The sequence below is a fragment of the Lagopus leucura genome, unplaced genomic scaffold (assembly GCF_019238085.1).
Source record: "Lagopus leucura isolate 7727_CA_CO unplaced genomic scaffold, USGS_WTPT01 Super-Scaffold_73, whole genome shotgun sequence".
Lineage (NCBI taxonomy): Eukaryota > Metazoa > Chordata > Aves > Galliformes > Phasianidae > Lagopus > Lagopus leucura.
Genome location: NW_024962252.1, coordinates 44,662,101 through 44,688,395, shown reverse-complemented (window position 1 = coordinate 44,688,395; position 26,295 = coordinate 44,662,101). Strand labels below are relative to the sequence as shown.

Here is a 26,295-nt window from a genome sequence, read left to right as displayed (position 1 = left end):
GATGGATTTTAACATTTACCTGTCTCATGGGAGCCTCATTTAGGTTTGTTAGTTAGAATCCTTTGAAGATGGAAAGAACAAAATGGTAGTATTCTGCTGACATCATCATCCTCTCCAGGCTCCAAAGAATCATCAGGGAATGCTCTGAGGAAAGCTGTTGTTCCTCAGTTGTGGTTACTTACATTTATACTTTACTATGTATGCTTGAGCTTGTAACTGCTTGGATTTCCTTTACGGCATTTTTTCTCTTCAGTTTGGTTGATGCAATATCAAGAAAAAATTCATTTTCAGTTTGTGGTAATGTTGCCCTGGAAGTTACTACACCTGGGAGATGGACTTCTTCCCATCAGTTCATAATTACCGGTTATTATTGAAAATAAAGGGAGATAAAAGTCCCATGGGAGAGCTTCCTGATGTGTGAATTAGATTTATTTGGTGCATCTGGAATATTAGATTGGAGGTTTTAGATCTGATTTCTTAATCCTGAAAAGCTTTTGATGTTTGCACGTATCATTAATATGGGAGAATATGTATTCTTTCAAAATGTTCAGGTAAGCAGATTAGGTATTGTGTTATTTTATTCTAAGTTCTCACATGAACTGCATATTAAAAAGAGTTCTAATTATGTGGAGCATTAAATGCTGGGGTAAAGAGCAACGAATTAAGGTTGTTCCTGTTTCTTGACTTATGGCAGTGCCATCAAAGGCCGTGAGGGGCTGATATTGCAAACAGATGAGGAGCCTCAGTTCACCATTCCACCTGGTTTAGAATAAGATGTTAATATGAGCTCAGTTCTGGCCTCTGTTCCACTCCAGAATTTGTTCTTCTGCTGTCAGTTAATTCAGATGTACGATGGTCACTTCTGCCACTGCTGTCATTCTTTCTCCAAGGAAGTTGTGATGGGGTTCTTTAAATTCAGACAAAAGCTACAAGTTTTCCAATAACTTTGAAACAATCTCTGACAAATCTGATTTTGCATGTCTCATTTTTGTGTCACCATTTGGCACTGCTGACTTGGCTGCATATTGGATAGTGCCGTAGGGACACATTCACAGCTAGCTTAGCTGAGTGCAGTTCCATGGAGTTTAGCAGACTTTGGGGTGCTTACATCAGCATTGAATAATGCATAGCCTTTAAAACACAGAGCAGGTGAACAACAAGATGACTTTGGTGCCTCCTTCCCTGTATAAATTCCTAGATTTATACCAGAGCTAAATTTATGACATCAATTTACTTGAGCACTCAAAGCCATCCTCATAATTCATGTCAAGCAGTATGCTGCAGCTGTGTTGTTCCAGTGTGTATGAATTGTATTCATTGCTGCTGTAAGAATATAACTCCTTGAGTGAAGCAACACTGGGTTGTACAAATTGTTTCCTATGATTTCATCCAAGACTCAATTAGAGCTAATACAATGGGATAGTGAAAGAAAGTGGAATAGGATTGTAATGTCATAAGGCTTGAAGAGCTTTATTATATGAATTAGTAGATTAAATGCATTTTTACTTGCATTTCCATAGCACGAAAGCTACCCATATGTTTTTAAGCATGTGCACAGTTTTGTGCATCCTCATATACAGTCATGGATGCATCTTGCTCTGTGTTCTGTGGCAAAATTGCTGTGGTGCTCTAGCTCAGCATTCTGATTTTATGTTCCGTAAAGGTTGAGGTAAATTAGCACGTGTGAGTTTGGTTCAACTTGATTTTATGTTGACTAATTGTGTTAATTGAGCAATTGTTTGCATTACCTAGCTTATTATAACTCATTACTTTTATTTCAGATACTAGTAAAATAATAGTATGAGGAAGAGATGTTTCTCTGCAAGAGAAGGTTTGCCAACTCTGCAGAGGAATAGTTGGGACTTGGGATATCTGGACAGATGGGGTGGGCAGTTTGGGATTACTGATTGAGTGTGAAAGCTGGATATTTCTGCTGAAAAGTTTGGCAAAGATATGATTTCTTACTTCGTAGTTTTACTTGATATCATCAGGTCACATCCTTCAGTACAGGGACTGTTATGTATCTTCTTTCCTCTTCGATTCACTGAAGAATTACTGCATCTTTAGTAGCCCAAATTCTATGGTAGTGTATTTTGAATACTATTGTCGTCAGCGATGGGGTAGAAAGCTGTCTAAAACAAGGCTATGAGAAAGCCAGCTTTATAAAGAGCAAGACATTTATACAGGAACATTCTTTAGCTGATCACACATTTAAAATGCAGTAGCAGTCAAAATCTGTATGGAAAACATGTAAGTTCATATTGGAGAGGAGCCTGGGATGATGGTTAGACTGAGTAGTGTAGATAGGGTGTGACTTTTATTTTAAATGCATTTAAAATTGTCATCTCACTTTAGACTAATTCATACAGACAGTTCAGTTATGGCAGCTTAAGAGCTGATGGTCTCAATTGAGTACCTATCACTGTCTTTGTATAATCTCTTAAACCAGAAGGAAGTAAATCAAAGCTAAGTCACACTGGGTAAGATTCAATCTGAGCCTCAAAAACAATTCAGCCTTTATATGGTGGTTTCTATAGATTTCTAGTTAGCCACTTAAGTCTGTGGAGATGTAACTAGTCTTTAGGTTCATATGAACAGGTGTCTCATGCCCCTTGAGATGCTGTGGAGTTTCTGAGACATAAACTTGGGGCTGGCAGATATAACATGGCCTTTGGGATACCCACATCCCTGTGCAGTAACTAGACACCAGACATGAACCTCAGGGCATCTCAAATGGCATTCTATGCTTCAGGCAGCTGCCCTCAGTTCTTAATCAGGATTGTCAAAAGAGTCTCTGGGCCAAATCAGCTTACTCTAAGGTGGACACCAAAGATCAGAAGCAATTACTGTGACATCTAATGATGTTTCAGAGATAAAGTAGGAGGTATGCATTGCCACTGGTATGACATGGGCCTTACAGCAGATCCATGCCCTCTCTGGAAGTTGCACTGAGTATGATAGGCAATGTAAAATGTCCCTGGTCATCTCTATTTGGATAGTTGAGTCATTCTTCAGGGTTCACTGTCTGTACTGTCTGTACTCACCTGACAACAGTAACAGGAGTTTAGACACCTAGCCTGTGTAAACACTGAGAAATGGGCAATTTCATCTCAGACCAAACCTCATCCTTTATCTCAAAACTAGAACAGTCATGGTGCTCTCACCATGACTGATGGGCCACAGCCTGATAAGCTCAGGTAAGCAGCTGAGACTGGTGTTTCTTAGCAGGAATCATGCTTGCCTGTGACAATTAGGTATGCGCTGAGAGAAGCCAAAGGTCTTCAGGGTAGCTGTGAACAAAAGAGAGGCTGCTGCTAGCAGGGCTGTCAGCTGCCAAAGTATTCAAAGCTGCAAAAGCATTTTTATCCTGATGGCAGTTGTTGAAGAATTGCATCAGGTTAGCTTACCCTTGTGACCTTTTTTTCATGTATAATGAGCTATATATAGAAATTCCTGTGTGTGATGCCAATGAGGGGACTGTATAACATAAATAAGGAATGCCAAAGCTGCCATCTTTCTACTGTCTGTCTGTCTGTGGGTAGTGCTGTGGAATAACACCGTAATAGAATAATAGAATATTACTTAACAATGGCACCCTTACTGATAATTGAGCATGTTTAAATGAGGAAATACCATTTCTCATGATGCAGTGAAAGACAGCATTGTTAACAACTGGTAGCCATAACTTAACAGGTAATTGCATCTATATATGAACCATGCTCCTGTTTGATTAAATTCATTCGCTCAATAATTGAAGGCTTATTGTAATATAATGATAGTTGTAATATACTGTGTTATTTCAGAACAAAAGCAGATTAAAGGCTGAAGGGTATCCAGTGGAACAAACCACCTCCTGCATGCAAATAAATTATCCAGTCCCTGTCATAAACAAGAAGCATTGTTTTCTGCTGGACTTGTAACAGAGAAATCATTATTTGTCTACCCCTTGCACTGAAGAACAATAATCTATATATTTTGAGAATTAAAACCATAATTAAGCTGTTATCATGAGCCCACAAAACAAGAATGAGGAAAATGATAGTGTTAGGCCCTTCTGAATCTCAGATCTTCAATTAGCAACCCCTGAATCAATGGTTCACAGTTTTCCCACATAAGGATAGCTTTTCTTGGCTCTCTGTTGGTTATGGAGGTATCATGCTGTGAGCCAGCCAAGTCACTGCAATGCTTCTTGTTACCAGCTGCCAAGCAAGACACTGCCAGGTTAGACAAACTCTCATTGGGATGTTCTTCAAACACCTTGGGAGGGGATGAGGGCCCTACTTGGAACTGGAATGCAGAAAACTGTACAGCAGCACTCTGACTGACAAACAGCAGTCACAGGCTTTTCTAGAGCCAATGAAAATAAGTAGAAATCATTCCTAGTGGGGGCTGCATTTGACTCTCCTTCACGTGCAGCTGGAAATCCTGCTCTTGATCATTGTGTCTGTGTAGAATCTTGGAAAATAGAGTGAAAAAGACAAAAGCGATTTTCAAAGTTTCTGCCACAAAGCAGACCCTATAAATTACAACTGAGGATATACAGATTTGAAATATGCATTTGTTCCATATTATTTTTAATTGTCAGATCAGGCCTAGATCTTCATAAGTCCTGTGTTTCGTATGTGTTATTAATATGTCATTGAATTTAAAAAGAAAATATTGTTCAGATAATCTCAACACTGCAACAAACAAGTTAGTAAGAAGTCTCCTCATTGGTTGGTAATATCTCTCAAGCTTCGATAGAAAATATGAGTGAAAACAGTACATCTAAATCATTTGCTACATTACCTAAGATGGCAGAGGGTGCAAAAAACTTCAGATTTGGAAATTCAAATATGCAGTGAGTCAGAATATATGGAGAGCAGTCTTCATTTGACATGACTCACTCGCATCCTAGCTCTGAATTTCAGGCTGAAGTTGACTGTCAAAAGAGTCTGAAATATACTGGAAGCATAGGGCCAAAACAAAAGCAAGAAGACTTTTTTCTTTTCCTTCCTGAAATAGAAACTTCCTGAAATAAAAACATGATCCAGTGCAAGGAACAACTAAGTTCCGGGTAAAGTATGTTTTACTAACGTACCATCCTCACCAAATTTTCTATTCCATCTGTTTTTTATGTAGCTTCATTCTTCCTTTATGGTTCTTCCAGCTGGAAAGCTGGTAAGTATTGATCTGGGATGCTGGGTCTCTCCTGTAGTTCATATTCTTCAGTCACGATGTAAAGAAATGTCTTTTGGCAGGAGGTGTATTACTGAGAAGTTTGTTGTGCTAGAGAGGTTGTAATCTATTCAGTGTGTGAGAAGTCAGCAATTGCTCAGATGCATTAACACGTCCATCCCTCAGCTCCATTGCCTCAGACTCACACTGTAGATTGCCAACACCTGTCAGCCTTCGCAGTAAGTTGTGAGAAGCACACCCTTGAAGCCTGTAACTAGGCTCTTGTTTTGTTGCCTTTGACTCCTTTAATCGCTGATTCCTCAGTGCTGCTACTTTACTTGTGCTGTTTATGCTGAGTAGGTAAATTATTCCGGCACTGGGAAGAGACACCTGTGACTAGGAGGAAGGAGGTGGTCTTCTAAACTGTGCCTAAGACTTGAGAAATCCAGAAGAATCCTTCTTTTTCTTTAATTGTAGACATAATGTATGTGTGTACCTTAAGATGACAGAATCAACAGTTCTTAAAATGTCATCCGTCTGCCTAGAGAACAACCAGTGAGCCTGCCTCTACTTTGCCATCCCTCTGCCAAGTGCTGGGCACAGGAGGAGATTTCCTCGGGAGTCAGTAGGGCAGTGATGACTGTGCTCCCTCTGCTGCTTTCTCTTTACACTTACTGGAGCAAGCAGCAGTGCTTGAACTGTTGTGTTGAAGTCTGTGCTAGAGAAGATTTGCCTGAGCTGGACTAAATTTTGGTATGTGTGTGGCTGACATGGTCGTTAAAAGGGTCCTACAAATCTATCCTGTCACTGTCTGTGGGAGTGGCATCAGAGAGGGCTCTGCTCTTCCAGGCTGTATCTTTCAGGTGCAGTGTAAAGCTGCAACTTTGGCTGCTAACAGGTATCACTGATCCCTTTAGAAATTACAAATTTTAAGTTTGGAAGGTAGAACTATTCTCTCCATGAGCAGACAAAATAAGCAGACAATTTCCTTTGAATTCAGGTCTTCTGGCCCCAGCCCTTCTCTTTTTCCACCTCTTGCAGACAGCTCTGGAGCTCTGCGTGTGCTGGCTGACAAGCCAAGACCTCTCTATCAAGTGTATACCTTGAATAAACCTAATTTTTTAGGATATTTTTTTTAAAGTCAGGATTAAACTGGCCAGCAAGCTGGAAAGGTGCTGGCACAGCTAGCTGACAGATATATAACATGACGGTACAAGTTTTGTTCCTGTAAAAAAGGAGATTATAGAGTTTATGTTTTGTATTTTTCGTCTGAATTTGGAGGCTTTGCTCCTCATTTGAGTCACTGAGAAACAGAGAGACTTAAGTTTCGTTTGGAAAAGAATAAGAAAAACTGTGGGTATTTTTGTCTGAATGCATGAAAATGGGAGCTAGGAGTGCAAGCATTGCACATTCTGAGAAAAGGTAAAATTATAAACTGGCTACAGTTTGGATAGAAGTGATATTTTAGTTTTATCTATCTAGATTTTTCAGGGTGTTCATCATGTGTTGCAGTTTTCTTTTCTCTCTGCCCTCACTGGGTGTTATTGTTCAGTATACAGAAAATAGAGAAGTGAGATTTAGACATGTAAAGAACTCCATAGCTCTGTTTCCTTCAGCTGTCCTCCAACTGAATCCCATTCATAGTCATATCCATTTCAGCCTCATTGGCATTGCTGTATATATCTGCAGTCTGCTTCATAGATACAATCAGATGCAGGAAATCATACCAAAAGACGGCAAGAGAAAATTCTAGGAGATCAACATAGTCCATCCCTCTCTTCTAATGCTCTGGTGTTTAATAACTATTTTTCTAACTTGTGTTTGCTGAAGTTCATTGTCAGAGGCTCCACAGTTTCCTTATGGTATTGCTTCCACTGGCTCCCTCCTTTTGTCATAAAATACTGTTTTTAATGCCTCATCCAGATATCCCTTTCTGTAGTTGAAGAGTATAACATCATCTCTTTAACTTGTGCTTGCTGAAAGACCACTGTTACATACCTGAAGGATGTAACCCTTCTATCTGACCTTCTGCTCAGGGACATGATTTAGTGGAGGGCTGTTAGGGTGGTATGGTTATGTCATGGTTGGTCTTTTCCAACCTAAGTGATTCTATGATTCTCTGGCCTAGCAGAATTTCCTCTTGCTGCTTCGTAAATACCCATGGGAATCTTCTCAGACTTTGCTGAAGACTTGTCAGAGATTCCTTCTTGTGCTTCACTGAGCAAAGAGACTGCCTGGTGCATCAGACCAGCCAAACGCCAAGGAAGTGTCCCAAGCACTTTTTTCATGGCCTGGCAGCAGATCTCACACAAGGCAGCAGAAGTTGTGCTGACAGCTTTATATAGATAAGTCATCATTATTGTTTACATGAAAATAACATGCAATGAAACCTTAACTGTGGATCTGTATCACTGAATTTAAAAAAATCAAGTTAAAAGCTATTAAAGAAATCGTGCAATGCTGTCAGTGTATCCTCTAAATAAGTCACTGCCTAGATGCTTGTGTATAGCTTGCAAAGAATATCCCACTTTCAAATTAATATTGAAATTCCTCATGATACTGTCAACCATTTTTGAAACCGTGGCAGTTATTGCTTTCCCACAAAGGGAGGTAGCTGAAGGATGATGAAGATGCTTCTGCAGCTCTAGCTTTTAGTAATACACAATACGATCTGTGATGCTATTAGTGTGACTTTTTTATGAAGTAATATTTCAGTAAAATCTGGTTACAAAACACACTAAGCAGGATTTATAGGCCTGAAACTATGACTATCCAACATTCCTGACCAATGACTTACTTATTCTTGTAGTCAGAAGACAAAGCTTTCTATACTGAAAAATAGTTGATACCACTTTAATTACAGCTTAGGTACAATGCAGGGATTGTGCTTTTTAACCACCCACTGATAGTAACTGAACTGCAGTGGATCTGCATTTCCTAATGTATAAAAATGCTCCTAGGATTCTGTAGGACCCATGAGAAAATTGCAAAGAATTCTTACTTATCCCTGAACAAGTGTTCTTTGCCTGAATAAAACTTCTAAGTCTTTCTAAAAGCTTCATTCTTAAGATCTTATATTAAGGTGGCCCCCTAATGGCGTATGAGAATATCAGCTTAAGCTGCCCAGCTGACTTTCAAATACTTACTTTTAATTACCAGGCTTTTCTTTCCCCAGGGATTAATCTTGAAAATGCAAGTCTCAGGGTTAATGTGCTTAAGAAATTATTTTATATTGACATTTCTGTCTTGTATAACAAAGCAAAACAAATCAAAACAAGAAAATGATTTCTCAAGGGAATTTCCACTAACTTGGGAATGCTTGATTGTTCTTCTCCTTCCCTCTAAGGAGCAAGCACAGCATGTCTAGACTTCAGTAATGCATTAGACATTTCAAATGTAGGGTCATAGGAAACAGAATGTGAAAAGAAACTACACATGAGAAATGGTAATTACATCATTTGTTGCACTACTGAAGCTCAGAAAATGCCAGTAAGGCAAAGGAACCCCTGTAGAGTAGGATATGTGCTTGTACTTCAGATCATCTGGAGAGCTATCACCAAAAGCTGCTCCAAAAGGGTTTTGTCTGGATAGAGAATGGAGTGTGGCTCAATCCTCACTGTTTATTAACAGTAATGCAAACTACTTCATTAACATTGAAGAAGAATGTAAGTTCGTACAGATCCCATTAGGAAATGAGTTGAGCATCAGTGGGGAGAAGGTGATACAGAAACAGTGTGGTATATTACAAACATAGAAATGGGCCATGCCTGCAGTCCAAGAGATCAGGCTGTGCTCTTGGGATTCATTTCAGGGATGACTAAGGGAGATTAATACATGTAAAGGTTCCCTCTCAGGCTTTAAAAATGTCTAAAACTGTAATGGCATCTCACCTTTTTTTAGAGGAGTGTGATTGAAAACCAAGTTCTTCCCCAGTCCTTCCATCTCTGATCCTAACGCACATACATGTGCATATGGGTCTTCCAAGGCATGCAGTCAGCAGCATGAATTAACTATCCTACTTATGGTCCATCTACTAGACAGAAAGTATCTGGGATAGGGGCCGGTGGGTAGAATGTGATTTAGAAAGGTGTAACAAGAATCTTGAAAAACGAGATGTTTATTGCATGCTTGGAACTGCCAACGTCACTCTCCAGTGGAAGGGAGAGGCTGGAAGAGCAGTAATATCTCAGGTACTGTTAATGAATAGCGCAGCAGCAGGACATTTGACATGGAGTCTGTCACAAAAAGCAGCAGAACCGTGCACATCTGCCACTGTTCAAGAAATCTGCTTTAAATGCAGGGTGAGCGAATGCTCCTTGTCCAGGAGCATTGAAAAATCTGATGTTCTTCCACCAGTTAGCAGAATAGTGAGGAAAAATAGATGGTAGGATGACCATTGTTTAGGACATTGCTTTTCCAATAAGTAGCAGTCATGCGGTGATGTTCATCAGTGTCATCTAGAGGCAGTTTACCCATTTTTAGTCCTCTCCAGCTGTATAAGACTATAAACCCTGTTGCAAAGGATAGAATTATTAGTACCAGCATGACAGATTTGCTGTTATTTACTCACTGGAGGCTTTTTTTATGAACAAAATGTCACTGAGGTAAACTTCTCTTTATCATTTTGAATTACACTTTCGCTGTAAGATGTTTTTCAAAGTTTGCACCACTGTTCAACTTTGACATCAGAATAAAACAATATTAGAGTCATCATAAGAAAAGAAATACCCTTGAACAGGCTGTGTTACCTGTGAAATTTCATTCATCTTTCCTTTTTCCTAGAAGCTTATTTTAGGGAAGTATGAAGTACACTGATAGCATTTATAAAGAAGGAGTCATCCAAAAAACCATGTATTTTGTGCTGTAGTATGGGGTAGGAAGAGGAACTGCCCTCCTGTTGTTTATATATAACCCCCCAAAAAAAATTACAAAAGCATTTCTTTCATCTCTTTCTCTGGAACAATACCTGTCTCACTAGTGCAAGGTGGTGGTTGCTATACAGTTTGCCCCAAACATCCATAGAACTTTATTAACCAGCTCAGCGATAGGTATGCTGGCTACAAATCAGTAGAGATTATTTCATGCATATATTAAATTATGACAGTATGTTTTACAACTTCTTACTCATCCTCTGTTCCCATATCTGCCTTAACTTGTCTTTTCTCTAGTTCCCTCTTATTGATGCATCAAAAATTAAATAAATAGAAATCTGGTAGTTTCATTCTGGGATCATTTTTCCTTGTCCTGTATTCTCATTACACAATGGGGAAAAGACAAAAAAAATAGCTATGGCTAGATGAATGTTGTTCACATCACTCTTTTGAAGCTGACAGACCAGCTCACTACTCTTCTCCCTTCCTTTCCTGCTTTATTGCGTCCTATTTTTGTGGTGCCTGCAAATGTTCTTCTGCTTCCACAGTACTTATTACTGAGAAAGTTGTGGTGGAAATTTCATCCAAGAGAGGATTTTTAGTCTACTCCCCTGTCCCCAGACTCAGACTCTTTCATTAAAAGGGAGTCTGGTATTGAAACTGTTTTAACTTTACTTCCCAGCCTACATAAGATGAAACAGCTGAAGTAAAGTATGTGAGAGATGTGAAGAGAGTGAAAAGTCTGGAGGTCAAATACAAAGAGAGCACTGCCATTTGACCAGCAGATTTGCCAGTGACATTAACCAAGAGAAAAGAAGGAAGGGATTGGTGGTAGTGTAGAAGAAGAACAGGGAAGAAGAAGGGGGCGCTTAGTAGGAAAGTGGAGAGGACACAAGGAAGAGATAAAACTAGAGGTGAATGTGATATCGCTCTGTGTAACTTCAATGACTTGAGCTTCCAAAATTCAGTTGGAGACAGGGAAACCTGAAGGTGTGTGCATGCAGCTGAAGGAAAGCCAGTCAGAAAGGAGAATGGTTAAAGACTGTCAGGGATTCAATGTGAGCCAGAAGTGTGTGCTTGCAGCCCAAAAGGCCAACCATATCCTGGGTTGCGTCAAGAAAAGTGTGACCAGCAGGTTGAGGGAGGTGGTTCTGCCAGTTTATTCTGCTCTCATGAGACCCCACCTAGAGTACTGTCTCCAGTTCTGGCTCTCCCAAAATAAGATGGACATGAAGTTGCTGGAGCAGGTCCAGAGGAGGACCATGATGGTCAGAGGGCTGGAGCACCTCCTCTATAAAGGTAGGCTGAGAGAGCTGGGAGAAGAGAACCTGAGAGCCTGGAGAAGAGAAGGTCCTGAGGAGACCTTATAGTGGCCTTCCAGTACCTGAAGGGGGCCTGCAGGAAAGCTGGAGAGTGATTTTTTATAAGGGCAGATAGTGACAGGATGAGGGAAGATGGTTTTATACTGGAGGAGAGTAGATTTAGACTAGATATTAGGAAGAAATTCTTTTCTGTGAGGGCGGTGAGACATGGGAACAGGTTGCCCAATGAAGTTGTAAATACCCCTTCCTGGAAGCACTGAAGGCCAACATGGATGGTACTCTGAACAATCTGATCTAGTGGGTGGTGTCCCTGCCTATAGCAGTGGGTTGGAACTATGTGATCTTAAAGGTCTCTTCCAACCCAAACCCTTCTATGATTCCATGGTTCTATAGGGTGTATTGAGTTAAATGTAATTTAGCTCACAGCTGTGAGCACAGTGCAATTGCAGGCTTCTGAGGGTATCAGGAAATCAAGGCAGAAAGTTCTGTACTTGTTATTAACCTTCCCATGAACAGACCAGATTGAGCATGGTAATGCTGAGTTGGAAATTGAAGCCACAAGAAATTGAAATACATTTTAGGCAACTCCTAGGAAATACTTAGTACATTCTAAAAAGGAATACCAAATGGCCAATTTTGAAAATCGTTAAAGGTCTGCTTTATTGCGCATCATCATTGTCAGACAGGTTTATATCTAAAAAAATGGTTAGTAAATGTTACTCAATCAAGATGCTCTTCCAACTAGACTTCTAAAGAGAACTTTCTTTTAAGAAATTGAATGACCATTTTGATTGTGAGGGATTGATATGGATGTTATTAATATATTGAGATACTCTATAGAACAGTATCAACAAGCATTTAAAACCAGAAATTTATATACCAAACAAATCAATGTGTACTCTTGCTTCTTACTGGCAAATGTAATTAGCATTCTGGAGCAGAAAAAGCAAACCTAAATCCACCAGGAATATTGTAGCTAAGGTAAGAAAGAAAGATGTAAGTGACAGATAGGTTATTGCAATGGTGAACAAACATACTTACTTAACATCTATTTAGGTGATAACAATTTATCACAAAATTGTAGGAAAGATCTAATCCACCTTTAACAAGAGGTTGAGTGAGAGAGTAAATTGGAACTGTATAACTGCTAAGTACATTTGAATCATAGAATCATAGAGTCATAGAATGGCTTAAATTGGAAGGGACATTAAAGACCACCTAGTTCCTACCCCCTTGCCATGGATCCACTAGATCAAGCTACCCAAGGACTCACCCAACCCAGCCTTGATCAACTCCAGAGATGGGGCATCCACATATTCTCTATTTAATTAACCCACCACCCTCGAGTAAAAAACTTTCATCCTAACATCACAGAATCACAGAATGGCCAGGAAGAGAAGGGACCTCAAGGATCGTGAATCTCCAACTCCCCTGCCACATGCAGGGCCACCAACCTCCACATTTAATACTAGACCCGGGCCCCATCCAATCTGCCCTTGAACACCTCCAGGGACAGGGCATCCACAACCTCTCTGGGCAGCCTGTTCCAGCACCTCACCACTCTCTCTGTAAAGAACTTCCTTCTGACATCCAGCCTAAATCTTCCCTCCCTCAACTTAAAACCATTTCCCCTTGTCCTGCAGTTATCTACCCTTTCAAAGAGTTGATTACCCCTCTGTTTGTAGGCTACCTTTAGGTACTGAAAGGCTGCAAGGAGGTCACCCCATAGCCCAGCTCCCTCAGCCTGTCTTCATAGCGGAAGTGCTCCAGTTCCCTGATCATCTTTGTGGCTCTCCTCTGAATCCTCTCCAACAGCTCTCTGTCTTTCTTGCTTGAACTTCTTTCTGGCTTGAACTTCATTAGGTTCTCATAGGTCCACTTTTTGAGCATGTCCATGTGCCTCTGGATGGCATCCCTTCCTTCTATTATGTCAACTTCACCATTCAGCTTGGTATTATCAGCAGACTTGCTGAGGATACACTCAGTCCCACTGCTTATATCATTGATCAAGACGTTGAAGAGCACCAGTCCCAAAATGGGCCCCTGGGAAACACGACTTGTGATGAACCTCCACTTGGACATAGGGCCGTTGACACCAACCCTACAGCTATATACAACTATCCAACCAATTCTTTATCCACCTATGTATGGGATCTGTTAAGTCACGGTCTGAACCACTGATTGATTATCTGAGCCAAGCATTGAGTCAGCCCTGGGAGCACAGGTGAAGGCAATTCACCTGTGTGATCAGAAGAGGTGGAGCCTGGCTGCACCTCTCTTAGACCCCATTTAAGGACTGACTGGCACTGGAGGTCCCTCATCTGTGGAGTCTTTCTATGAACCTAGATCTTCAGCTACAGGTGAGCATTCCTTCCCTGTTTGTTTCTTTTCCCATTTTTACCATGATAATCTTTTCAGCTGTAACACCAACTGCAACAACCCAATAGTCCAGCCTTCAAATCCATATCTCTCGTTTAGAGATAACGATGTGTGGGACCATCTCAAAGTCCTGCACAAGTCCAGGTAGACTCCTTTGTCCACAGATGTCATCACTGTCATAGAAGGCTACCAGATTGATCAGGAATGTTCTGCCCTTAGTGAAGCCATCCTGGCTATCTTGGATCACCTCTTCATCTTGCACATGCCTCAACATCTCTTCCAGGAGGATCTACTCCATGATCTTTCCAGGCACAGAGGTGAAGCTCACCAGCCTGTAGTTCTCTGGGTCTGTCTTTCTTCCTTTCTTGAATGTGAGAGGGGTATTTTCCTTTTTCCGGTCACCAGAGACTTCACCTAACAGCCACAATATTTCAAATATGATGGAGAGCAGCTTGGTAACCACATCAACCAGTTTCTTCTGAATGCTGGGATGTGTGTCATCTGGCCCCATAAGCTTGTATGCATTCAGAGGTGATGTTGGACTTGCTCCGAGTTCACAGGGGGAAGAGATATTGGTCCCCTGACCAATAGGGGTCAGAAGTTCAGGGATGTCAGAGGCACAGGAAGCCTGACTGCTAATGAAGGCTGGAGCAAAGAATTCATTGAATTCAGCCTTCGCCTTGTTTGTTGAAGTCAGTTCTCCCTTCTCATTTATTAGAGGAGGTACACTTCCTGTGGAAGAGTGTGAGATCTTTAATGTATGAGCACTGTGCTAAGACAACAAAGCTGAAAATCTGACACTTCCACCCAAGCCCTTCCTGTTGAATCTAAGCTAGTCTGAAACTGCAGCTTTAACAGCTACTTGCATAATTTCACTGTAAAAAGTAATTCCTGTAATAAGCTAGTATGTCATGCTATGCAGATTTATTGCTAGAATTGATGTAAATTCACACAAACTATGAAAACCAGTGCTGACCCTGAAAATAACAATGCATAGCAATTGAATACAAAAGACATTGTACACTCATGCTGCATCATGAAGTTGAGCCTTCAGTAAGTTTCAGAGCCTAAAGCCACAGAAACAAAAAAAGGAAATGACAGTGACTCATGAGGTCAATAGAGGAATACTTCTGAATTAATAACAATATTCATGTGCTGCTTTCCCATCAGTATTACAACCACAAATATCCGGAGTCAGATGGTAGAGGATATGACACAACACTTTCATTGCGAGAGCTGGTTGGTCCCATCCTGCTGATAGGTCCTTCTGCTACTGCATGCAGCAAAACCCATCTAAGTGGAGGATCTCTCATTCAGTGTGTTGATAAGCCTGATAGTTCTGCTGTGGAGGTGGCTCAGAATAAAGCTGCTGCAACAATTCCATTGAAGGGTTCAACAGTACAGAGCTCAAATTGTTTCTCATGTCTTACCACTACAGTCCCTTATTCAGGATTATACTAACATGCATCCAGGTGAGAGAACTAGGCATAGCTTGGTGAGACCTGGAGACTGGACCATAACTGTTGTTTTTTTGATATTTTCTGTCTTTTTGCTACTGTTTATAGTACCCTGACTTGCTTTAATGAGATAATAGCACCTCATTTGTTTTGTGGGCTTTTTTTTTTTTTCTATTGATTGTAACTGATATTAGGTATTTTATTCCAGAACTGTTCTTTAAAAATTAGCACACAGTGAATTTGGCCAACAGTTTGGCCAACTGAGAAAGTTGTATTCACAATCCTTCTGTGGGAATTACTTAAAGTTGGAAATGTTAAGTAATCAAAATCTTAAGATTTTGAGCACTTTTCAACCAGGAAACAATTGTTTCACACAAATTTAGTCACAGCCATTTGTAGTATCTATTTGTAGTTAGCCTTTCTCCAGTAGCTTCCAACGACTCCCCTCCCCCTTATCTCTTACTCAGTTTGCATGTAAGCTCATTGACTGCTGATTTTTACATACTTATTGCTTGATGGACAATAAGTATCATTGTGATATATTTGGCCTACAAAGGTTTGTATTATTCCTCAGTTTCTTGGGAGTAATTCACGTACAATCAGTGTAGTCTTCATTAGGTGCCAGGACTGGAGAAATTTTTAGTTGCCCAGATGAGTTGGACATACTTTTTAGTGCTTCACCATGGCTACAGGAAATATTATCAAACACTGTCCTGTGTGGGAGTGATCAACATGACAGCAGCTTCCTTGATCATTTCCAGGAAAAGTTGTATCATGTTTTTTCAGGTACTCATGCTATAAATTATTACAAGCACAAGCCAGGTTCCTTCTACACTTTTATCCTGGCTGAAATGTTATAGTATTCCAAGCCCTGTTCTTGGTAAGACAAACCATCTTTTTCACTACCACTTGTGTAAGAAGGGAAAGATGCACCAGAGTTTGTAATAAAGGTTTATATGGGAGTATATAACAAAACTCACATTTGTCTTAACTTCTTTTCCTTTCACTCTCTTTTTTCCTTCAATCTGTTGCTCTTAATACTGCTTTTCCAGTCTTCCATCTGTCTTTGCCAGATAAATGGCATTCCTTCATTGACTCCAAATGATGTAACAGAGAGTAACTGAGATCACTGACACTCTTGGTTTAGCTCCCTTATTTTGCTTTTTTTCCTCCACTTAACTCTCCTCTGAATTATTTGTATAGGTTTTGCTCATACCTTTATTCAGAAACCATTCTTCCATCTGAAGTCCCTATGTCATCTAACTCCCATATTTAATTACAGCAGGAAAAAGACATCATCCTGCTGAACATTTCTAATAGTTGCAGACAAAGCTTTCTTGGGTTCAAGTTATCCATGTTGTCCAGCAGGTGGTCTTATTTGACGGATCCAGCTAGGGATAGTTTACCTGGCCATCAGCCTGTCCCTGGAAGAAGTAAATTCAGTAGTAAATTCTTCCCAAGCAACTTAATATTCCACCAGCACCCCAGGCAGATTGGTAATTGCAGCTGCCAAAGAGGGTTTGAAACACTGAACGCTTCTTCCTGCTGTGATTTCAACCCCTCTCAGCACAAAACTGCTGCCTGCAACTCAGCCTTCTGTGGCAATATCTGAGCCTGGCAGAAGCAGGATTTGCCCTTTCCTCTCTCTGCCTCCTTTCAACATTCTCTGGTTACTCAGTGCTGAGCACAACTTCTGTGCCCTCCGCTTCTCTGACACCAGCTTCTCCTCAGCTGATGCTACTGAGAGAATGGGAAAATGCAAGTGCAGAAGATTGCTGCTGCTAGGGTCAGCAGTATGAGATGGAGACTAGCTTACTGTGAAGGAGGATGTAGATAAGTTACTTGATGGAGCTGGGAACCTGCAGGGAGCCACCTCCACACAAGTTTCCCACTGTTAGGTGCCTCTCACAGGCATTCAACATGCCCCACTTTTCTCTTATCGTTACAGACATCATTGTATGTTGTGCATTGTCAACCTTTAGATTCAGCCAGCAAATATATAACATGAAAACAGTCTGGGTCTAGTCACACAAAGTTTTGACTAGTTCTCATGAAAGATACAGCCAAGCTGTGAGAGCCTTCAACAACCTTGTTTTCAAAATACTGCATCTATACATGTATATTTAAGAGACAAAGTTCTTATAAAGCAAAATGTAAGAAACAATACTGCATCGCTGGCTGAACAATTAGTATCTCCCTCCAAAAGTCACTGAAGAGTCATTGATTGAGTCTTTTTTGAAGTCCAAAATAGACTGTATAGTCAAAATCATTAGAGAACTGGCAAGGAAGGCTTGCCTGCTGCATTTTCTAGACCACAGGGCACACTAGGCAGGCTATTACTCCTGTGAAAACTACCCTTGGGAAAAGCATGGCAACTAAATAAATGTGATCAGTTGGCCCCTCAGTGTTTTTCTGTAAATAGTAAATCCATTTCTAAGCAGAGAGACAGCATGTAGTGCAGCCTGTACCTTGTTTGAGTGTCACCCTAGCAGGAACATTACCATGGGGTTTTGCTTGCTCCGTGAGCAATGAACATTTTCACTTCTTCTGTGTCAGATAGAAGAACTGGGAAAAGAATTTAAGCAAAATTAGACAAAAGTTGGCAAATTCTATTCATCAATATTCTTGAAGTTGTGATTATACTGTGCACATTGCGGCTGAAGTTTTCTTTTTCTCTCTGTGAAGCTTCTAAATTTTCCCCTTCCCCAGCAGAAAAGGAGACAGCATCGCTGTGAGAAATACAGTTACATGGTCTATTTCTCTGTTTTTTATTAACTCAACATTGTCTCCTACAAATACGATTTGTCATTCACCAGAAGATTTGAAATGTAGACTTAAGTTACACATAGGTATAAAAAGCATAAAACAGCACACACTGTACCACTGTTTAGACCAGAAAACATTCTGTTGTCCCACAGATAAGAGTGCTATTCAAGCTCAGCACCATCATTTTCTGCCTCAGGGATTCAGTCTTCAAAGCTGCAGACATTTCTGCTTCTCTTCCCTCAGCTTTTGAAGCTCTGCAGGCTTTCCCCTGTGGTCTCTCATCCACATTTGGAGCACGGACCAGGGAACCACAGGCAATACCACTCTGCTCCACCAGAGGTTATAAAACCCTTGGTTCCTCCTGGCTCTTCAGAAATCAGAAGTGTTTTCCTCCTTCTCATAATAGTTATGTACAATATATGAAGGGATACGATTTGCATCTTTGATTTAGACATATCTCTTGCCTCATACTTAAACAATAACTTGAAAAATATTTTACAAAGAAAAAGAACATTGTTCATCTGAATGTCATTCATTATTATATTGCTATATTTTATACCCTATTATTAATATATACAAAATTTCTTAATTGCCTTTTACAGATGCATGGAAGCATATAATATAACAGTTCTAAAGTATCCCATAATTAGACTTTTTCTTGGCTCATCTCAATCTCTTTAATAAACTATGTTTGCTTGGAGAATATAGGAAGTATTTGGAATGTTGTTTAAAGTTTAATAGTAACTGGTAGCATTGTCCATTTGCGGCCTGAACGGTTGGAACACCTATCAGGGCGATCTGGTAGAGATAGCAGCATCATAAGACTTAAACAATCATGGAAGGCTGTTAATGTGCAGTGTCGACAGGTGCCAGGTTCTGTTCTTTACTGGGGGCTTTTCGTTTCTTCGGCTGCGTTTTGTTGTTGTTTTCCCTCTGCTCTCGGTTTTGTCTTCGGGCTGCTCGCCCTTTGCTTTCCTGTTTTGACTCCTTACTTTCGTCTTTGTTGGACTTTTTTCTTTTTTCCTCCCTATTTTTTTTTCCCTGAAATAAAAATGATGACACATTAGAAGACTTGCTCAGGCTGCAATTTCTGACTTCCCTGCTTTGCCACAGCCTGTAAAACTTGCCCTGGATTAGCACCTCCCATTAGGAGCTGGACACTAGTACCAGTGTCTGGGAGTGTCCAACTCTTCATCAACCTACTAAATTAGTACACTGGAACTAGTACCTCCCATCAGTCTGGCTCTAAACAAAGAGCTGAAAGTTCCCTGGAGACAATCAGTGTTTTAGAACCAATATAAATGCACTTCTCTCTCCCCCAGCCAGGGGCACAGCTCCATGTACTCCACCAAAACACAAATGGGAACTCCTGTGGGCTTTCTTACTGAGAGACTGGTGAGGTGCTGGAATGGATTGCCCAGAAAGATTGTGGATGTCTTATTCCTGGAGGTGTTTAAGGCCAGGTTGGATGGGACCCTGGGCAGTCTTACTTGGTACTTGATATAGCAGCTGACAACCCTGCCTGTGGCAAGCTGGAACTTGATCCCTTAGTCCCTTCCAACCCAAGCCATTCTTTGATTCATTCTATCCTTCTAAGCCAGGTAACACTAACTATTGACTGATATAACTTTATAGACCTCATAAACTACAGTAATACTGCAAATAATCTATCATTTTATTCTATGTCAAAAACACTTCTTGTTTTTAAATATCAGTAGTTATAACCCAGATTTCCCACAGATACTGGGGAAGTTACAAAAACTTGACAGTAGCTCTTGTGGTTGAGAATGCTGAATACTCAGAACTTTGCCAATGCTGAATATTGAGAACTATTCCCATCCCAAAATCAGAGCTGGGATTTTTTGGCACTCCTGCGGTCTCTGCAGGAGTAAGACATAGTGGGGAAGTAGGTGCAGTATATTGGCTTCGCTGAAAACTGATGACCACCCAAGGTCAGGCAGAGTAGAGGCACTCAACCAATCCAAGATAGGTTGGAAAAAGGGAAAGAGGTTCAGAGGTGATTAAGAAAAGGCAGAAAGCAAGGAGCAAGGCTAAGATGTGAGGATATGCTGTGTCCTCTTCTTACTGTGTAGCTATACAGTCTAATTTTACAGCTTCCTGACCAATACTGAGATAGGAGAGCATGGGAAATTCTATTTCACACTTATTGAGTCAAGTACAGACAAACATCTGAATTGTTCATGTTGCTTTATATGCAAAATGGCCCCTCAGTTTTTTAGTAACTAATCAGAGATGATCCCACATACATGCAGAATCCCTCTCTGAATTTGATAATGCCACCTAAGATATGATGGAGCGAGCATGGCAGACGTGCAGAATGGGTGTGCCAGGCTCAGAGAGTGCTAACCACATCTGGGAGAGTTCCAGTCAGAATGAGCGTGCATCATACCCAGCTGTAACACTGTCTCTTAATAATGCATAAATTACAGTATGGCATTTCATTCCAGTGGTTTGTAAATATAGCTGGCCCAAGTTGAAGTGTTTTTTTGAATGGAAACTGTCCAGCCATTCAGCGTTTGACATTGTTCGTTATGTGACTGGCCAAAGCAGCTTCAGCTGTGATTTCTTAGCCACAATTTAAGCATGTTGGAAAAATATTTAATGGCTTCCCCTTCTGTCATGGATCAAAATGTACGTATTTTTATATACATGTGTGAATATACTAAGAATACACATGGCTACATATCTGCAAGTTCCGAGGAAGACTTAACATGAAGCTAAACTCATCTAGGCGTGATTTCACTGTTTCTGTTTTAATCATACTGATATTTTATTATATAAAATGAGGAAAATTTATTTATTTAAAGTATTTAAAGTGGTACTTCTGCTCAGAGTCAGCTGTGCAATTTAAATTTTTTTTTTTTTTTTTTTTTTTTTTTTTTTTTTTTTTTTTTTTTTTTGCGTGGTTTTATACCAACATCTCCATATTGCTGCTGTTTGTGAATGCAGCTGCCTTCTAGATCTGATCTGTTCTGGTAATGCAATAAAGCACTGAAAGGTCACCTTTGCCCAAACTGGTTGTTTAGCTCCTTTCACTAGTATTTTTAGAAGTGGGAGTTTTCATGACAGAACTTTGCCTGTTCTTCATTTTATCCTGCTCAGTTTGGACCCAAAGGAAGATTCTTCAAGCACATTAATTTTGTTATGCCATCTGCTGGCACTGGGGTGTAGCTAGAGACAAATTCCTGTATGCATCTCTCTCCTTGCTCACATACATGTTATCTTCTTCCCAGAAATTTGTTCCTGATCCTTTGCTACAGCACACTGAACTGGACTCCTGAAATGGTAGAGATTGTTAGGAAATCTGGGCATTAGGCTAAATGAAAAGTGCAAAAATGATACAGGCTACTCAATTTACAAGTTTGTCCACATAATTCTTTGCATTTGGTGAAGTCAAGGCAAAGGCAGGAATAAAGCTGAAACTCACCAATGAAACAGGCGCAATGCAAGAATATAAACTAGGCAAAAAATATTCTGGGGAAAAGTCGCAGCCTCCCCGTGAGGGAGCTGCAGGGCCGGAGGCGGCCGCGAGGGGGCGCTGTGGTGCCGCGCACGGCGCCTCCGCCGGCGGACTCGGAAGCCGGGCCCGGGCCGGTCCTACTCACCCTACGGGTGCCTGAGGAAGTCAGCAAGCCCTTTCCCTACCGCCTCTTTTATTTGCCATTGGAACGCCCTTTTTTTTTTTTTTTTTTTTTTTTTTTTTTTTTCTCTCTCTTCAGTATGCCAGGAAGAGGATGTAAAAAAATGGCACTGTGTTGGAATTATTGCCATTTCCCGTGGGTTACGGAATTCTTTCGTAGTGATGCACTGACACTACATCATTTCTTTCTTTTTATGCATTCAATAAGCCCTTCTGAAACGTAATTAAAAAAAAAAAAAGGAAAGAAAAGAAAAGAAAAGAGGACAAGTCTATTGAAACAGGAGGTAGTCAAACACTTCCAAGCAAATGTTTTGCTCATGAAAAAGTGAATTCATGAGAGTCAAATAGCTCCGTGAAACAACTGGTGTAAAAACAACTCTTCTTTCAAACGGAAACTTTACATTGCCAACTGTACTGGAGTAAATAGTCTGTTCTGACAGTTTTCTTGTAGATAGGAGATGCTTTGCTATTTCTAATAGTGACAGCTTTGTATATTGAAATAAGCCTACAGACATGCTGTAAGGCTGAGAAGTGCAGTAGTTCAAATTAAGTGCACATGGTGAAATTAATTCAGAGAACGATATAATTACATGTCAAATCAGTTTAAAGGTGCTGACTTCTTGTTAACCTAATTTATAGCCTACAGTCTCAGAAATCCCCCCATCTGCATTTATATACTCCATGCTGGAATACATCTATAAATGTGCAAACTAGGCTGTTTCAGAGAAGTCCTTGCATTGTCACACCAAATGTGGATTTTCCACTAGATCTATAGCTTTATCTTATGGTGCAAAAGAGCAAGAGTTGATCATGGGTTAGGAAAACTCGGGATTTAGAAGACACTAAATCACTGCAGTTGATTGCTGATGTGCAGGTTCCAGATTTTGTCTTCTTCAGTCTTATGCTTAGTCTTACCCTATTATATTTTGTTGCAATTACCACAGGGAACTCAGAGCAGTGTATTTGTTCACTTCTTCTTTCTGTAGACAGAAAAACCCCAAACCACCATAGGAATAAGTGCAAGTTGATTGTGCAAACTGCGTTGCTCCAGTGGGAGTTGTCACAGAAGAGGTATCATGGAAATCCCAGAGGGGTGAGGATGTTATCCACTGAGGATGATTGTATTTCTTTGGGATACATCACTCCTATGAAGAAATTCATCCTGGGAGAGCAGAATGGGCAAGACAAGAAACAGAACTGTGTCTGCTGGGATTGCAGGCACATACGTAATGAGCTCCTGTCTGGAAGGGTTCTGGTACTTCCACTGTGCCTGTCACCACGGACCACAAATCCTCCCCACTACACTGTAATCAGCTGAAGAGCTATAATAAGAGACCACAAGCCACAGCTGCAACGTGCCACAATGTTCTTTCACACTCCTCACAGCCTCAGCTGACCCTTCAGTGCTCCCGTGTAGAGGCAAAATGTGAGGAATAAGTGCCCCCACTTCATGACCACACTCCATCCCAACTATTCTCATCTTTCTCAGAGACATTTGTTAGCCTTGTTAGGGGTGTTACCCCTTCCTTACTGCTCTACCTGGACAACAACAACATGACAACCTGGAAGAAGTTGTGCCAAGTGAAGATACCAGTAAGAGGAGCATTCACCAGGCTCTTACATCACTTTGTACAGCTCTGTAATCCAGTCATGTCATATTTTGCAAATGGATCACTCTCATCTGCATGAAAAGTGACATATTTTTTTCTGGAACACAAACCATGGCATGCACTCACACTATTTGCTGAGATAACAAGCCTCCAAAGCCACAACTGCCCAGTGAGGCAGAGGACATTGTCCTTTCATTCACAAGCCATTAGTGACTGATTCATCTGGTAAGACTCTATGAAGTTTAAACAACATAACTTTCTTATCAGTGATCATTTCTTTCCTAGTTATGTTGGCCCACTTTTATAGTTACCAGATCTGAAGACGAACAGAATAGTGAGGATCACCTGTGTCAGAATTACCTACTTATTACCAGGCTCAGTGCATTTCATCTCCTTAGTTGTTCCTCTTGAAGATGAAACAATTGCTGAAGCAAAGTTGAGTAAAAAATTAATAGGAGCTAAGGTTCAAAGGCATTTAAGAAGCAATTCATTTAGCCATATATACATCATCCTGCTGCTGAGCTGTATAAGAACAGCCTACCGGACCTTCACATACCACTCCAGATAGCTACAGGTCTTAGATACATCAAGATACCTCAAATGATATTGACATGGTTGAACAGCTGCACAAGTGGACTTGTGGCTAACTTATTTCCTTGTCTCCTCTAGAAAATAGAAATACGTCTTTAGTTGCAGATGGGAGGTGACATTAGAGCCTGAAACCTACAATAGTCTTTCAGGAGATTTAGGGTCCTTGATCTTCACTAAATCTGAAAATAAGATCTGGACCACTAAACTGCATTCACTTGAAAAATACTCTTACTAATCTCATGTGTACTTGTGGGTCCTTACAAGGAAAGGACAACACTGAGTTGGGCATGTTAGTAGGAATGAGAACATTGTGACTAAATATAGGAATAGGTCAGACCTGTTCGACACCAATTTCAAAAAGCAAGCAGACAGGAAAAGAAGGATTCTGAGCATGTGAATGATGCCGAGGCAGAAGATATCAGAATTTGTTGCTGTAACAGTTGAAGAGTGAATTATATCCCATTTAGGTATATGGGAAGTAGTTTCTTTCTTGGGATGCTTGAGAAATGACACTGCTGCACTCACAAGCTCACAAGCAAGGCTTATGGAAAGTCCCTCACATAACTGGCTCCTGACAACTTCTTAGCAACAGAAATGGGTTGGAGCTCTTTCTTGTGCTGTAGAAAAGACATTGCCAGTGCCTGAAAATCCAAGAATATCCTCCAGTTGAAGAAGCAACCAGAGGAGGAAGATTTCTGTAATGAGTTCTGTTTGCTGTTTATGGAAACACTTATTGCAGTCTGTTCAAAACAGAGCCTGTAGGCATCTATTTCCTTTGCACTTGCCTGTTGGGATTCAGGGAATTTGTTAGCAGCCTTGTTTTAATCAACACTAATGTTGTGCTAACAACAGCAATTTATAATTACATAACAGTTTTCATCTTATAAGATCCCACAGCTTATAAAAGTTGAACAGTGTTTCCAAAGAAGGGAAACTCGTGGCTATTTAGTTGAGCAAAAAACACTCCAATTGTTTAGGATGAGAAGTGACCTACACCATGCTGGTATTTAGGAATGCAGTGTTCTCCCTCCGACCTTCATGCTGAGCTGGCATTGAGATTTTTGAGAGTTACTTCTGAATGGAATTAAGTTTTCACAGCTCTTTAAAATTTACAAAACGGTAGATGAGTGTCCAAATCCTCTGTATAATTCTCTTTCAAGACTAATGCAATCAGATGACAATGGAAAGGATGCAGATAGTTGTGATTGGTACCAGAAAACCCTACCCTATTGTAGCTGTAGGATACTGAAAGAAATCTATAGTAGCTTGTATTCCTTAAAGATACCAACAAGCCATGCCCTCCTACTAGCCCACATTGAGGTAATAAATATAGTCCTTTTTAGAGACTTACTTCAGCTGGTGAATACTTTTGAGCAAACCAGAAATAAAAATGTGATGCTGCATTATGTCAGAGTCGCATGTTTAGTCTGCCTCTCTAGAAATAATCAAGAAAAGTTATACATGATAAGAGACAGATGCTTGTGCCTCAGCAGACATTTGAACTCTTTCTAGTACAATAGTAAAAAGGAGAAAATATCCAAATAAATTTTTTTCTTCAGTATTCAAATTTCTACTTGGAGTTTTTTGAAGAGAGGGATAAACAAGAGAGGCCTTTTTCTTTGGCTTTCCGTAAACCATTTGCATTAATGTAACCTGTTAGTTCAGGAGACAGTCATATTATCCAATATTTGGATGCATCCATACACAGTCAATGCAGAATGCTTTTTTCCCTACATGAACACACTGGGCTCTGCTAGTGATCCCAAAGTGGATTTGCTAATACTGTTTCTAACACCAGGACCTGCCTCACTCAGTACTGGACCTTCATTCAGTGTCATCATTGTGTGTATGCGTTCAAACACAAACGTGTGTGAACAATACATGTCTTAAGAGATATAAAAACGTAACTCCATCACTTTGAAGGTTGGATAAAGCACAACAGTGCCAGGTAGGTAGACCTCAAAGGGCAGTTTTCCTTCTCAAGGCTGGTGGCTTTCCATCACCTGTCCTGTGCCAGGTGTCGTTTTGGAGCAGTATCTGAGGGCAGTTCTTTACTTATCCAACGTCCCAGGAAGGTGAAAGAAGATGGAGAGTCAACAGGATGTAACACTGGCCCTGCTTTGCATGGTTCACTTGTCCCGTCTCCTCCCTACTCCATTTGTTTGCTTTCCCACCTGTGGTGATGCCTGTGCTGACAGGTGGATGGGAACCTGTGCACACTTCGCAGTAATCCTGGCCAGCATGACTGATTGATCAGCCAGTGGAGCAGTAGCTCACATACACATGAGAGGCAGCTCCTGATGGATCCACTCAGCACAATCATCAGCCCAGAGCCAGGATGCCATTACTTGTCAGAGGCATGGTTTTGCCTCTGTTGTACTTGCTTAAACACACTGAGGTCACCAAGGTTGTTTTCTGGTATAAATGAACAAATAATTTGCTTTCAAGGGTTCTTTTCACAAGCAAGGCGTTGAAAAATGA

At 40.6% G+C, this 26,295-nt stretch overlaps 1 protein-coding gene across 2 annotated transcripts in view; it reads right to left on the bottom strand.

Annotated features, from left to right (window-relative positions):
• RSPO3 (R-spondin 3) overlaps positions 1-26,295 on the bottom strand; it is a 91,870-nt gene that overhangs the window by 13,190 nt on the left and 52,385 nt on the right. The window contains exon 5 of one of the 2 annotated variants that reach the window (XM_042893819.1): positions 18,886-18,993. The exons of the other annotated variant lie outside the window; for it this stretch is intronic. Within the exon in view, the coding sequence (XP_042749753.1) occupies positions 18,980-18,993 (14 nt within the window). The 3' untranslated portion in view covers positions 18,886-18,979. Of the gene's footprint in view, positions 1-18,885; positions 18,994-26,295 lie in introns of those variants that run through there. 2 annotated transcript variants of the gene reach the window in all.